The sequence below is a fragment of the Pseudorca crassidens genome, chromosome 16 (assembly GCF_039906515.1).
Source record: "Pseudorca crassidens isolate mPseCra1 chromosome 16, mPseCra1.hap1, whole genome shotgun sequence".
Classification (NCBI taxonomy): domain Eukaryota; kingdom Metazoa; phylum Chordata; class Mammalia; order Artiodactyla; family Delphinidae; genus Pseudorca; species Pseudorca crassidens.
In genome coordinates this window covers 28466477-28481040 of record NC_090311.1, presented here as the reverse complement: position 1 = coordinate 28481040, position 14564 = coordinate 28466477, and the positions used below count along the sequence as shown (strand labels likewise).

General features: G+C 42.9%; 1 protein-coding gene across 1 annotated transcript in view; it reads left to right on the top strand.

Annotated features, from left to right (window-relative positions):
- Positions 1-5642: 5642 nt before the first annotated feature.
- ABCC2 (ATP binding cassette subfamily C member 2) overlaps positions 5643-14564 on the top strand; it is a 60390-nt gene continuing 51468 nt past the window's right edge. Inside the window, exons 1-8 of the mRNA XM_067711182.1 lie at positions 5643-5666; positions 6625-6750; positions 8570-8704; positions 8905-9012; positions 9655-9710; positions 10900-11134; positions 12980-13143; positions 13969-14146. Of these exons, the coding sequence (XP_067567283.1) occupies positions 5643-5666; positions 6625-6750; positions 8570-8704; positions 8905-9012; positions 9655-9710; positions 10900-11134; positions 12980-13143; positions 13969-14146 (1026 nt within the window). The remainder of the gene's footprint in view (positions 5667-6624; positions 6751-8569; positions 8705-8904; positions 9013-9654; positions 9711-10899; positions 11135-12979; positions 13144-13968; positions 14147-14564) is intronic.

Genomic DNA, 14564 nt, shown 5'->3' with positions numbered 1-14564 from the left:
TGAGTAATGAGTAAATCAGTATCCCATTTTTATCATAGCTATTAATTAACTTTTAATAAACAACTTTATTGAGAAATAATTCACATAGCATAAAATTTCACCCATTTAAATACAATTCTTTTTTTTAAGTATTTTCATGATATGTGTAACCATCACCACAGTCACTTTTAGAACATTTTTTTCCCTCAAAAAGAAATCCTTTATCAACCCCTATCTCCCCATCTCCCCTAGCCCTAAGCAACCACTAGTATACTCTTTGTCGCTATAGTTTCCCTATTCTAAACATTTCATACGAATGGAATCATATAATACATGACCTTTTATTATTGGCTTCTTTTACGTAGCTTAAGGTTTTCAAGGTTCATGCATGTTGTTTAAGGCTCATTCATAATATTCCAGTGTATGGATATATCCTGTTTTGTTTAACTTTTATAAACACAAATCTCTATAGATAAAACTGTAGATAAAAAGAAATGTATTAGCTTTTTTTTTTCCCTGTAGCTAATAATCCACTCACCCTTGCTCATAGTTTCAGGAGCTTCATTTATAATTTATACTTTTTTTTGTCCTCCTCCCTGAGAGTGATAGGCACAGAGTAGCATCCTTTTAAAAATTTCAGAATAATTGGTTTCTCCTCTGAAACAGGAGTATAATTCCTCAGAAAGTAAAAATTCACTTCTTCTATGAGAACCTTCTTCTTGGATCACTCCTCAACTTCATTTCTTCACTTCCTGTTCTACCTGCCTTTGGGCTGTTTGTTCCTCTCTGATTCTCTTGAACTGTCATTGCTGTTTGGTCATTAGTGCAGTGTTTACCTCATCTGGACTAAGTCAATTTCCTTGCCTAAGCTAGTGAGAGACTCTACTAGGTTGTTTAAAGGTACACCCTTACCCGAAGGACCCTGTGCATAGTAGGTAATTGAATGAATTGAATTAAAAAATGAATGAATGGAGGAGCTCATTTAGTCCCAGGGTAACAAAAGAGGAGTATTGTTCTGGAGGTTGTGGATCTGCTGAGGTCAGATGTGCAGCAAAAGTGGACTTACTGTTGAGCTAGTGAGACATGGGAATCATCTTCAAGTATCTGTAGAAGTCTAACATAGAAGACTGCCTAGCTTATTCTGAAAAGTTTCAGAGAGCAAAATCAAGGGAAGTCAGCGTAGCTTGTTCCAGGGGAGCTGCCTTTAGCCAAACATACAGAAGAACTTTCTTTCTTTCCTTTTTTATTTTTTTGTGGATGACTTACCCTTTTTATCCCTTACTCTTACATAAACTTAAAAAAGACAGAAAATCAAAGATAAGTAAATTATTTTCAGCTGTACCAAAGTTTAAGAACTGAAATTTGAGACAGCTTTATCAGTTGACTTTTCTTTGAGAGGGTTTTAAATAAGTTCAGTTGTGAAGACCATCACAAAGGTGGAAGAACTTTCTTACAGCAATAACTGTCTGATAGTAGAATGGTCTGCTGGGGGATGTAGTTCCTGAAAATATTGAAACTGAAGTTAGACGTTTGTCTGCCAGGGAAGTGATGGAAATAGACACCCTCTGTAATGGGTCAAAGGTTCAACCAGAGTGCTTTCATAAAGCACTGGGAAGAGGAGGACTGTGCAGAGGTGGAAAGATATTAAATACGGCCAAACCACTTTACTTTCATTTTTTTTTTTTTTTGGCTGCACCGCATGATTTGCAGGATTTTAGTTCCCGGACCAGGGATTGAAGCCACGCCCTCGGCAGTGAAAGCACCGGGCCCTTGGACTGCCAGGGAATTCCTTTTTCTTTTTTAATATTTATTTATTTATGGCTGCATCGGGTCTTAGTTGCAGCATGTGGGATCTTTTTTTTTTCTTTTTAAATATTTATTTTTGGCTGTATTGGGTCTTCCTTGCTGTGTGCGGGCTTTCTCTAGTTGCGGTGAACGGGGGCTAATCTTCATTGCAGTGCACCGGCTTTTCATTGCGGTGGCTTCTTTTGTTGCGGAGCTCGGGCTCTAGGCACGCGGGCTTCAGTGGTTGTGTCACGCAGGCTTCAGTAGTTGTGGCTCACGGGATCTAGAGTGCAGGCTCAGTAGTTGTGGCACACGGGCTTAGTTGCTCCATGGCATGTGGGACCCTCCTGGACCGGGGCTCAAACCCACGTCCTCTGCATTGGCAGGTGGATTCTTTTTTTTTTTTTTTTTTTTTTGCGTTACGCGGGCCTCTCACTGTTGTGGCCTCTCCCGTTGCGGAGCACAGGCTCCGGACGCGCAGGCTCAGCGGCCATGGCTCACGGGCCCAGCCGCTCCGCGCCATGTGGGATCCTCCCGGACCGGGGCACGAACCCGCGTCCCCTGCATCGGCAGGCGGGCTCTCAACCACTGCGCCACCAGGGAAGCCCGGCAGGTGGATTCTTAACCAGTGTGCCACCAGGGAATCCCGGCATGCAGGATTTTTCATTGTGGCCCATGGGCTCCAGAGTGTCTGGGCTCTGTAGTTGAGGCACGCAGGCTCTGTAGTTGTGGATCATGGGCTCAGTAGTTGTGGCACGTGGGCTTAGTTGCTCCTCAGTACCTGGCATCTTAGTTCCCCAACCAGGAATCGAACCCACATCCCCTGCATTGGAAGGTGAATTCTTAACCACTGCACCACCAGGGAAGTCCCCATACTTTCTTTTTTAATACCAATGATATTGTGTCTCTTTAGGAAGTTGAGTTCAGTAAACTCCACGTGTACTTGAAATTCCTCCAGTGATTCAGAGATCAAGGGCAAAGACTTTTTGCGGACTTTGGTAATCATTAAACAACCACAATATTTCCCTGACTGTGATTAAGAAAAGCCTATAGTATGTTTCTGATTATAAAAAGAATGCATTATTGTAGAAAGTTTATTTGATTGTTGTAGAAAGTTTGTCAGCTCTAGGGAAATAAGAAATCGTTGATAATTGTATCACTCTGACATACTCCTGTTAACATTTTGAGATGTTTCCTTTTACTCTCTTTAAAAAACTAAACAAACAAACAAACAAAATGAAAAGAAAAAGACTCTTTCTCAACCCTCTACCTTCTAGTCCTGTTCTCCAGAGGCTGCCATTTAAAATTGTTTTGATGGTTACGTCCATATCTATAAATAATGTGTTTATACCTGTATTTCTTGATCCATCAACTTCAAAAAATATCTCTCTCTGTCCTCTATGAAAGACAAAGAATTTAGCTCATTGACCCAACTCCCTAGCTTCCTTTTTGTCTCTTCCTCTTTCTCTCAGTCTTAATTTTGTGTGATTATGTTCTGTTCTTCTGTAGGTTACCTTTATACCTAAAAGTAATCTGCCATCAATTTTATTGTATTTATTTGGCCGCGCCACACAGCTCGCAGCACCTTAGATCCCCGACCAGGGATTGTACCTGAGGCCACGACAGTGAAAGCCCTGAATTCTAACCACTGGATCGTCAGAGAACTCCCCTCCCCCTCCTTTTTTTTTTCCCATCAATTTTAGGCTCTAGTTCTTCCTTTCTTTTTCCTTATTTCACATATAACATTGTATAAGTTGAAGGTGTACAGTGTGTTGATTAGATACGTTTATATATTGCAATATGATTACCACCATACTGTTAGCTAACACTTCTATCATGTCACATAATTATCTTCTTTGTGTGTGTGTGAGAACATTTAAGATCTAGTCTCTTAGCAACTTTGAAGTATGTGATACAGTATTTTGACTATAATCACAAGCGCATGACAAACTTGCAGTTAGAAGATAAATAAGTTCTGGAGATCAAATGAGATTTTTTTTTCAGTTTATAGTCTTTTTTAAAACTGAGACATAATTGACATATTATATTAGTTTCAGCTGTTACAGCATAAGAATTTGAAATGATCACTACAATAAGTCTAGTTAACATCCATCACCATACATAGTTACATAATTTTTGTTCTTGTAATGAGAACTTGCAATGTCTACTTTCTTTTTTTATAAATTTATTTATTTTTATTTTTGGCTACCTTGGGTCTTCATTGCTGCAGGCGAGCTTTCTCTAGTTGCAGCGAGCGGGGGCTGCTCTTTGTTGCGGTATGGGGACTTCTCATTGTGGTGGCTTCTCTTGTTGCAAAGCACGGGCTCTAGGCATGCGGGCTTCAGTAGTTGTGGCTCGTGGGCTTAGTTGCTCCGCGGCATGTGGGATCTTCGCGGATCAGGACTGGAACCCGTGTCCCCTGTATTGGCAAGTGGATTCTTAACCTTGCGCCACCAGGGAAGCCCTCAATACCTACTTTCTTAACAGTACTGTATTGTGTATTTGAAAGTTCTAAACTATAGTCACCATGCTGTACATTATATCCTCATCTCAGTGCCCCTTTGTGTAAGACAAGAGGTTTAGCGCTCCCAATAAAATTTTCAGAACGAGCAATAGTAAATAAAGTCTCTAGGTTCTTGCTTTCTGAAAATGTTGATCTGACTATGGAATGCTAGGTTCAAAAAAATTTTTTTTGAAGTTTGAAGTTGTTGCTATGTTGTTCCCCCAAGTCCTGTGCTACCAAGTTAGAATTCTTCTCATTCCTTGTTATCCTCTAGAAGCTTTATCCTCTTTATTCTTGATGTCCTGAAATTTCATAAGAGTGTCTACATGGGTCTTTTTTCATTCAATGGGTTCTATACTTTTAACCGAAAGACTCATATCTTATCTCTGAGAAATTTTTATATTATTCTTTTCATTTCCTTTCCTCTAATTTAAAAATTCCCTATCTCTAGAACTTCTTGTTAGATAGATGTTGGACTCGCTGAATTGACCCTCCTTCTCAACTCTTTAGAATTTCTTTTTCTCTTTTCCCCTCTGTTCTGGGAGATTTTCCTAATTTTTTCTTTTAATCATCCTAAAGAGCCTTTATTTTAGCAATAATGGGATTGATTCCTAAGAATTCTCTGCTAAATAATAGCACTTATCCTATTAGTTAAAGGTTCTTTCTTTGCTGGTTTTAATTATAAAGGGCCCAATATCTCTTCCTGAGCCATCCTGGATGAATGAGGCTTATGGAATGAGTAGGCATAGATGGATGGGAGTAGGGAGGGGTGAGGGTAGGGGAGCTGATACTAAAGATCTTCATCTTGAGGGATAAGGTACTGGTGGACCTCCTCAGTGGAGGTAATAATTCTCCCTCCTGATGGGTGTGCGGTAGTCCTTTAGAACAAAAAGATGTGTATCATGTCTTATGAGCTCATAGTACAAATATTTGACAGACTTGGAGTCATCTTAGGGTCACAGAGTTGCAGTCATTAACTTCAAAGTTTATATGGCGAGAAGGCTGGGAGTAATGACCAAGGAAAGGGAATAGTGCCGTCCCAATTGGGTTGGAGGAATTCCCCCTTTAAATCTATTTTATTAGTTATCTATTGCTATGGAACAAATTAGTCCAAAATTTAGCGGCTTAAAAATAAACTTTTTTTTTTTTAAATCTCAGTTTCTATGGGTCAGATATTTGGGAGCAGCTTACCTGACTTCAGGGTCTGTCATGAGGCTGCTGTTATTAATATGCAGGCTCTGCCTAAGGTCACCTGAAGGCTTGACTGGGGCTAGAAGATCTGCTTCTAAATTGACACACCCACATGGCTTTTGGCAGGAGGTCTCAGTTCCTCACCAAGTGGACCTCTCCATAGAGCTACTTGAGTGTCCTCACGATGAGGCTGGAAGTTGACCTTGCTGTGAGTGATCTGAGAGAGAGAACAAAGAGGAAGCCACATTGTTTTCTATGACCTAATCTTGGAAGTCGCACACTGTCACTTCTGCCATATTCTATTTATTACAAGTGAGTCAGAGCTCAGCCCATACTCAAGGGAAGGGGAACTAAGCTATCTTTTGAAGGGAGGAGTATTGGAGAATTTGTGGACGTATTTTAAAACCATGACAATCAACGTTCCTTAACAACACTTAGCATACTTTGAACTTTATTCCATTACTTGAACTATATATATCATTGATTCCATAATTATTGAGTGTTATCTGAATCATTGCCTACCATTTTTATTGAAGTATAGTTGATGTGCAATGTTATATAAGTTACAGATGTACATATAGTGATTCACAATTTTAAAGGTGAATACTCCATTTATAGTTATTATAAAATATTAGCTATATGCCCCATGTTGTACAATATATCCTTGTAGCTTATTATATACTTAATAGTTTGTTCCTCTTAATCCCCTACCCTTATATTGCCCCTCCCCTCTTCCCTCTCCCCACTGGTAACCAACTAGTCTGTTCTCTGTGAGTCTGCTTCTTTTTTGATAACAAAAAGAATATAATATAAATTCTCTAGCTTGTTATATTTTTTAGATTCCACATATAAGTGATATCATACGGTATACGTCCTTCTATGACTTATTTCACTAAGCATAATGCCCTCCAGGTCTATCCATGTTGCTGCAAATGGCAAAATTTCATTCTTTATTATGGCTGAGTAGTATTCCATTGTGCGCGTGTGTGTGTGTGTGTGTGTGTGCGTGTGTGTGTGTGTATCACATCTTTATCCATTCATCTGTTGATGGACATTTAGGTTGCTTCCATATCTTGTGCTACCTACTATTTTTACCATACATTACTGGGAACCATTCTATTCTTAAGAATGATATCTTCCTAACAGTGTTTTTTTTGCCTTCTCAGGTGCTTGTTGGGTTTCTTCTTAATCTGGCAGTCATAGATCTGGCCCTTGCACTCACAGAAGACACTGGACAAGCCACAGTCCCTGCCGTTAGATATACCAATCCAAGCCTCTACCTGGGCACATGGGTGAGGCCCATCATCACTTCTATCCTGTTTATCTTCTCTCTACTCATAGCCATCCAGCTGAAATTTGCTCCTATGGAATGAAATAAAGTCCAATTCCATCTACCTTTTTCAAGGGACCTATGATGAAGCAAAGCTTGGTTGTAATAGGGTGAAACCAATTTTAGCTTTTCATTTGCTTTTAAACACTACTTTTAATGCCTTCTTCCTAAGGTAAGTATTAGCTTTAATGATTAACATGTGACTTATGCCCTCATATCTTGCCATCTAAGGATCACAGATGAAATCCAAGTTTCTTGATGTAAAAGAATTTTCTACATGCTGTAAACATTGTTTTTAAGTTGATTGGTGACTCTAATCAATGGATCACTGAGTCTAGACTTGTTTTTGTAAATTTGATGACAGAAAATTATGTCTCTCCTACAGGCAGGGTTTTTTGTGGGGGGAGGGAGAGCTGTACAGTGTTTAAAAAAACAATTGAATTCGTTACCATCATTTTATTTTATTTATTTATTTTTTATTTTTGGCCGTGTCAAGCGGCTTGTGGGATCCTAGTTCCCCAACCAGGGATCAAACCCAGGCCCCCAGCAGTGAAAGTGCCAAGTCCTAACCACTGGACCGCCAGGGAATTCCCATTACCATCATTTTTGTTTTTTTGTTTTTGTTTTTCGTTTTTGTTTTTGTGGTACGCAGGCCTCTCACTGTCATGGCCTCTCCTGTTGCGGAGCACAGGCTCCGGACGCGCAGGCTCAGCGGCCATGGCTCAAGGGCTCAGCCGCTCCGCGGCATGTGGGATCTTCCCGGACCGGGGCACGAACCCGTGTCCCCTGCATTGGCAGGCGGACTCTCAACCACTGCGCCACCAGGGAAGCCCCGTTACCATCATTTTGAAAGAGGAAGATACAACATAATTATTTTGATTCCTAAACTTTCTTGAAAAATCAGAATGCCTGGCAACTTTGGGCCGACATTCCCACAGGGCAGCGGTCAGCTAGGACTGAGTAGCAGTTGGTTGCATTAGACCAGGTATGTGCTCAATACTGTCCTCCACCCTCACTTCACTCAGTAACATGCTCTGCTTGGCCCCTGTAAGGACTTGGTTTTGTCACTGTTGTTATAAAACAGAGAAGAGTCTAGAGAGCAGTGCGCTGGAGCCAGCTCACGGAGCTGACTGCGCCTCTCTTCCCAATCCTGAGTTTGGTGACATCATGTTGGAGATTGAAACCCACCACGGTGGGAGTATTTATACCATGGAAATTCACACATGCCACAAATCATGGCTTAGTTTTCAGAATGCCAGTTTACTAGCACAGCACTGGGTCTGGGAAAACAACATTTAATTAATTGTAACTAAGTGAATAATGCGAGGCAAAGTTTTTTGTTGTTGCTAATTGCTTAGTCTAATATTATTAGAAAATATTGTGATACAGACGCCTTGCACCTATTCAGCAGAATCTGCCTCCCCAACCTGATTACTGTAGTGCCTGAAATTATTTTCTTGGGCCTCAGAAAGATTTTTCTGGCTCCCAAACTTATTCCATTTAGATGCAGGTGGTGACCCTCTGCGTTCTTCTCTGACCCCCTGCCCAAGTGTGGTGAATAGAGATGGGATAGGGAAGGGAGCTCCAGAGAGAGCACTGGGGTCCTGAAAGAAAAAGTCGGATGGTATCACGGAGGAAATGTACTATTTGGCGTCCGATTAGTTACAACAATCTCCCCCTTCAGCCCCCGTTTCTTCCCCTGTTCTCTGACATCCTTCTTGCCTCTTGTCCTTGGTGTTAGTGACAATATTTTTCAAAACATGATGTGAATTTCTCGCTAGATCCTGGTTTTGCTGATCCAACACAGCAGGCGATGGTGTGTACAGAAGGACTCTTGGTTCCTGTCCGTGTTCTGGATTCTCTCAATACTCTGTGGCACTTTCCAGTTTCAGACTCTGATCCGGACACTCTTAAGGGTAAGGAGGAAAGAGATGGTGATAGGAGGTACTGCTGGGCAACTTCTAAGTTGGAGTAAATGACATAAGGTAAATTGAGTTGCAGGGTAGGACTGTATTTAGGGGATTTGATAATAGACTTTAATCACAAGCCTTGATACATAGGGGCTGTTTAGACTTAATTCAGATAAAAGGCTCATTTTCTTTGTCCCCTCCCATAGGGCAGCAACCCTAACCTGGCCTATTCCTGCGTGTTCCTCATCTGCTATGCACTCCAGATCCTGGTCCTGATCCTTTCAGCATTTTCAGAAAAAAATGACTCATCAAAAGTGAGACTCTAAATATGACCCCTTCATATATTATTTAATTGGATGGTATCTTGACAGATGTAACTTGGAGATGTCTAGGTCTCATGAAGGTCCCACAAGCCCAGAATATAGTAGTATAGTCCATTTTGTGACGTAAGGAAACAAAGTGACTAGAATTTGGAAACACTGACTTCTTTTTTTTTTTTTTTTTTTTTGCGGTACGCGGGCCTCTCACTGCTGTGGCCTCTCCCGTTGCGGAGCACAGGCTCCAGACGCGCAGGCTCAGCGGCCTTGGCTCACGGACCCAGCCGCTCCGCAGCATGTGGGATCTTCCCGGACGGGGGCACAAACCTGTGTCCCCTGCATCTGCAGACAGACTCTCAACCACCGCGCCACCAGGGAAGCCTGGAAACACTGACTTTTATATTGACCCACCAAGCTTCAGCATAGACAGTTAATTCCTACATCTGTGCCAAAAAGTCTGGTTATCATTCTACTGGTGACCTTAGAGTCTCCGAACAAACACGTTGACCAGCCTACTTCAGTATCATATCTAGTTTCTAGCACAACATCATATTTAGAAAACTCAGCTTCTGATTTTAGAGTTCCATAGAATTCCTGTTTCTAATTGATTTCCTGTCTGATTTTTTGTGTGTCTTGCAGCATCCTTCAACCACAGCTTCATTTCTGAGTAGCATCACCTTTAGTTGGTATGACAGGTAGGAAATACCTGGAGTGTGGCTTGTCTATATCCCTCCCCCCTCACTCTCCTGAAAGTGATGGAAATCTTAATTTTAAAAGTGCCTGCCATGGCTTCCATTTCTCCTCTACTTAGCGTCAGAGAATGTTAAAACATACAGATCAGTTTACTGCAGTCCCTTCACTGGGCGGATGGGGAAGCTGAGGAGAGGAAGGAGGGGGTTTGCTCTTGGTAGCCTGAGGAGTTCCATGAAAAAAAAAAGGATAGGAGGAAAAGGAGGCAGTAGGACAGGAAAAGGGAAATTTGGGGTCAAGGAGTGTGGCACAGACTCGGGTAAGGGATGAAATAGCTGTTCTGGGCTTCCAGAGGATCTGCAGCAGCCGTCCTTGGCCTTTGTAGTTCCACGGACCCCTTTGGCAGCCTGGTAACACCCATGAATCCCTTCTCAGATGATGTTTTAAATGTGTACAATAAAAGACATGGGATTATAAAGGGAAACAAATATATTGAAATGTAGTTACCAAATTTGTGATATAGTAATACATGTGCTTCTTTATTAATGCATTAAATATCAAGACCTAATGCTGGCTGGGTTTAATAGTTTCAAAGCAGTGATGAGTGTAAATGAGCCATGAAAACATCTGTGACTTTTGTTACCTGGTAACAAGTACTCTGTTTTGGAACTGTGGTGGGTTGACTACATTCATATTAGAAGGAAAGGCTAAATTTCAGTTAGAAGCTAATAAAAGTAAAGATGTAATTTATTTTCCATCCATGTTCTCAAATCCCAGGTTGAGGAGCCCTGATCTAGAGAGAGAGTATTAGAGGCACCCCCAGGTCTGCTCAGTTCCTTAAGGGCATCGTGGAGGCTCCTCAGGGAGATGCCAGGGCAGCAGAGAGGCAGCCAGTGTTTGAGAAGGAAGGAACAGGATCGGGGGAGGTGATGCGCTTTTGGCTCTCAATTCAGTAGGACTCCTTCCCCTTCTCTTGTTTTCTCCCACCTTCCATCACCCCCACCCACTCCCTTTTCTGCTCTCCCCACTCCTGTTTCGAGTTCCAAGAGGTAGGAGCTGGGATAGTAGAGCAAGGGAGAAGCCCCATTCTTCTGTCCCTCCATCCTGGGACTGGATGGTTTTGACAGAGGCAGCGAGGAGACAGCCTCTGGTCCCACTTGCAGGGCCTCAGCCTGTGGGTCGCTCTTGTTCCAGCATTGTTCTGAAAGGCTTCAAGAAACCTCTGACGCTTGAAGATATCTGGGATATTGATGAAGAGACTAAAACAAAGACACTAGTCAGCAGGTTTGAAAAGTACATGGCAGGAGAGCTGCAGAAGGCCCGGCAGGCATTCCAGAAACGGCAGCAGAAGAACTCCCAGTGGAACCCTGGAGCCAGGCTGCATGGTTTGGACAAGAAGCAGAGTCAAAGCCAAGATGTCCTTGTCCTGGTAACTTTCCCACGAGTGTCTGTTCGAATGTGCTGTATGTTTTTGGCAAGAGGACACCAATGTCCTGGTGAATCCTTTCATTCTGACAGCACTTTATACTTTACAGTGCATTTTATATTATTAGTAATATTCACAATACTAATAGTACCTTAGTGATGGATACATGAGAGTATAATGTAGTACTGATCTCTCTCATTTGGGGTATATTTGAAATTTTCCACAATAAAATGTTTTTTTAAATAGAAAAATAAAAGAATACCTTAGCATTACTAGAATCTGCACATTGGTGGGATTTAGCATTAGCAGCTAATTTATTTTTTTATTCACTTGAAAATATTTATTGAGTACCACTGTGTGTCAGAGACCATTCTGGGCACAGGTATAAGGATCAGCCTGAAAGAGTATTAAGAAAACATGTTAATGTGTCTGGCGTGAAGTGCTTCCTTAGAGTAACAGGAGAGGCTTCTCAGAGGAGATGACATTTGGGTAAAGATCCAAGCAATGAAAAGAGCCCATGAGAAGGAAGCGTATTTCACTCAGAGGGCGCAGGATGGGGGAAGCCGAGAGGGGAACATGGTCGGCTTGTTTGAAGGAGAGAAAGAGGATGCGGGAGCATGGAGAGAGAGGCTGAGTGAGGGGTGAGGTGAGCTCGGGGGAAAGGGGCAGGGATTAAGTGGTGTAGACCCTCATGGGCCATGGTGAGGAGCCTGGATTTTATTTTAACTCTGATGGAAAGCCAGTGGAAAGTTTTGAGCAGAGGCGTAATGCAGTCAATTTACATTGTTAAAAGCCCACTGAAGCAGCTGCCAGGAGAACAGATGGTTGGGAGGCAAAAGTGGAAGATGGGAAGCAGGTTGAGGCAGGTGTTCAGGCAAGAGACAAATCAGATGGGACCTCAGTGAGAGGAATTACAAGAGGATGTCACTGAGGCTGAGAGGCTGGAATTGGGGGCCTGGTGGGGACTCCTGAGACAGGAAAAGGAAGAGGCGGGAGAGTGGGTGGTGATATCCCATGTAGTAGATTCCCGGGGTCGCTGAAACAAAGCACCACGAACCGCGTGGCTTAAAACAACAGAAATGTCTCACAACTCAGGAGGCCAGAGGTCTGAAATCAAAGCATCAGCTGGGCCATCCTCCCTCTAAAACCTGTAGGGAAGAAACCTTCCTTGCCTCTCCCACCTTCTGGGTTTTACCAGCCGTCCTTGGTGTTCCTTGGCTTGTGGATGTTTTCACTCCACTCTCTGCCTCTGTCATCATGTGTCCTCTTCCCCCATGTCTGTGTCTCTTCTTACAAGGACACCAGTCATATTGGAGTAGGACCCATTCCATGACACACTCTAATGACCTCATCTTGATTACATCTGCAAAGGCCCTATTTCCAAACAAGGGCACGTTCTAAGGCACCGGGGGTTAGGACTTGAACATACCTTTTGGGGGGATTCTATTCGACCCATAACATCCCACAATGACCATGAGCAAGAAGAGAATGAAAAGGCTTTTAAGCATCCGAAATATATATATATAAAATCACGCCCATGCCCTTCCCTCCCACGATGCCCCACAGTCCCCCAGTCAGAGGCTGTTCTTTGCTTTTACATGGTATTCTCACCAGGTTTGTTGCCTGTTTTCCTAATCCAAAATAGATCCGAAGTATCAGGAGGGAGAGAGGGGGGAACAGTGATAGCATTTAAAAGGGTGAAGGGGATCAGGCAGTGGAGAGAAGACTGAAACCTGTACAAAGAGGGCAGCAGGGCTCAGGGGCTAACACTTGGGAACTGTTCAGTAAAGACAAAGTCTTTCACCACGCAGCTCTGCAAGCACTGATGTTGTCTGGTTTTGTACCCAGGAAGAAACTAAAAAGAATAAAAAGAAGTCTGAGACCACTAAAGACTTCCCCAAGTCCTGGTTGGTGAAAGCCCTCTTCAAAACTTTCTACGTCATCCTCCTGAAATCATTCCTGCTGAAGCTGGTGTATGACATCCTCATGTTCCTGAATCCTCAGCTGCTGAAGTGAGTCCCCAGGCCCTGGCTTGTCCTTGCAGGGCCTCCTCTGCCACTCTGCTTTTTGCCCCTTGTATATGCAGGCAGGAGACTATTATTGAGTTTCCGTTTTTTTAAATGCTCATAATTTTCTTCAACCTTACAGCATTGTGTTCATGAAAAGCACAAGGCATTTTTCAAGATCTAAAATGATCTGAAAAATCATTTTGATCCTTTAGCCTCCCTGTTTTCCATGTCCTTCTCCTCGTAGGAAGCCAGATGCTTCTTAGGGGTGCTTTCTTCTTAAACAGAACTGCTGTAAGCTGAGTCATGTCCAAAACGTGGGCCTCATACCCCAGGAGAGGCTTGTACATAGTCTCTGTAACCTCATTGCTCCACAGTCACGCATTCAGTGGGAGGTTCGGGTTAATCATGACAGGACTTCAGTCTGCCAGGATCTATGGAATGAACTATCCTCCAGGGGAAACCCTTCTAACTCACGCTGGATACAAGTCCTAATTCCTTTCCAGGAATCAATCAACTTGCTACATAACATCCTCTTTTACCAGAGGGTAGGGAAAGAGAGCATCAAAGAAAGCATTGCAGTGGCAGCTTTGTGGAGCACACGTTATCCCGTCTCACGGTCATGGGTCGTCAACCCTTAGCCCTTGCTGCCTATCTCCAAAAAAGGCAAGAGTGCTGGCATGGCTGTGGAGCTCAGTCTTCCAAGAGCATTGAACAATTCTGGTCACTTTTGTTACCAACCGGGTAGGATAGCGTAGCTGGCTGTGCACAAGGAGGGTGAAGAGCCCTCGGAGGCTTGACAGCGCCACTTACTTGGTTTTGCTCTGGCAGATTGCTGATCTCCTTTGCAAATGACCATGACATATATCTGTGGACTGGGTATCTCTACTCAATCCTCTTCTTCGCCGTGGCCCTCATCCAGTCTCTCTGCCTTCAGTATTACTTTAAACTGTGCTTTATGCTGGGCATGAAAGTACGGACCACCATCATGGCTTCTGTATATAAGAAGGTAAGTGGAATATGCCAGGCATCACCAAAGAAAATCCCCTTTGTAAACGTGAGCATTTCTTCCCAGATTGAGGAAAAATTTGACGGAAATGATAACTGATCTCAACACTGGATTTTGGCTAAACACACAGCCTTCTTTAGATATTTCTTTGGAGATGAAAATGAAAAGTGTGTATACAGACATAGAGCGTCTGTGTGTGGGGGGGTGGGGTGCACTCCAGGGAAAAGCCGGCAAGCTGTTCTCTGCCCGGGATCTGCCTTCCAGCTTTGAAGGCTTGCATACCGTCCCTCTCTTCCTTCCTCTCTCCACAAGGTGACAACACCTTGGGACAGAATGTAAAGTAAGAAAAGAAGCTGGCCAAGGGCAGGCTCTTCAAATCACCAACATTTAAACCAAATACTACATGAAACTTGGCTCA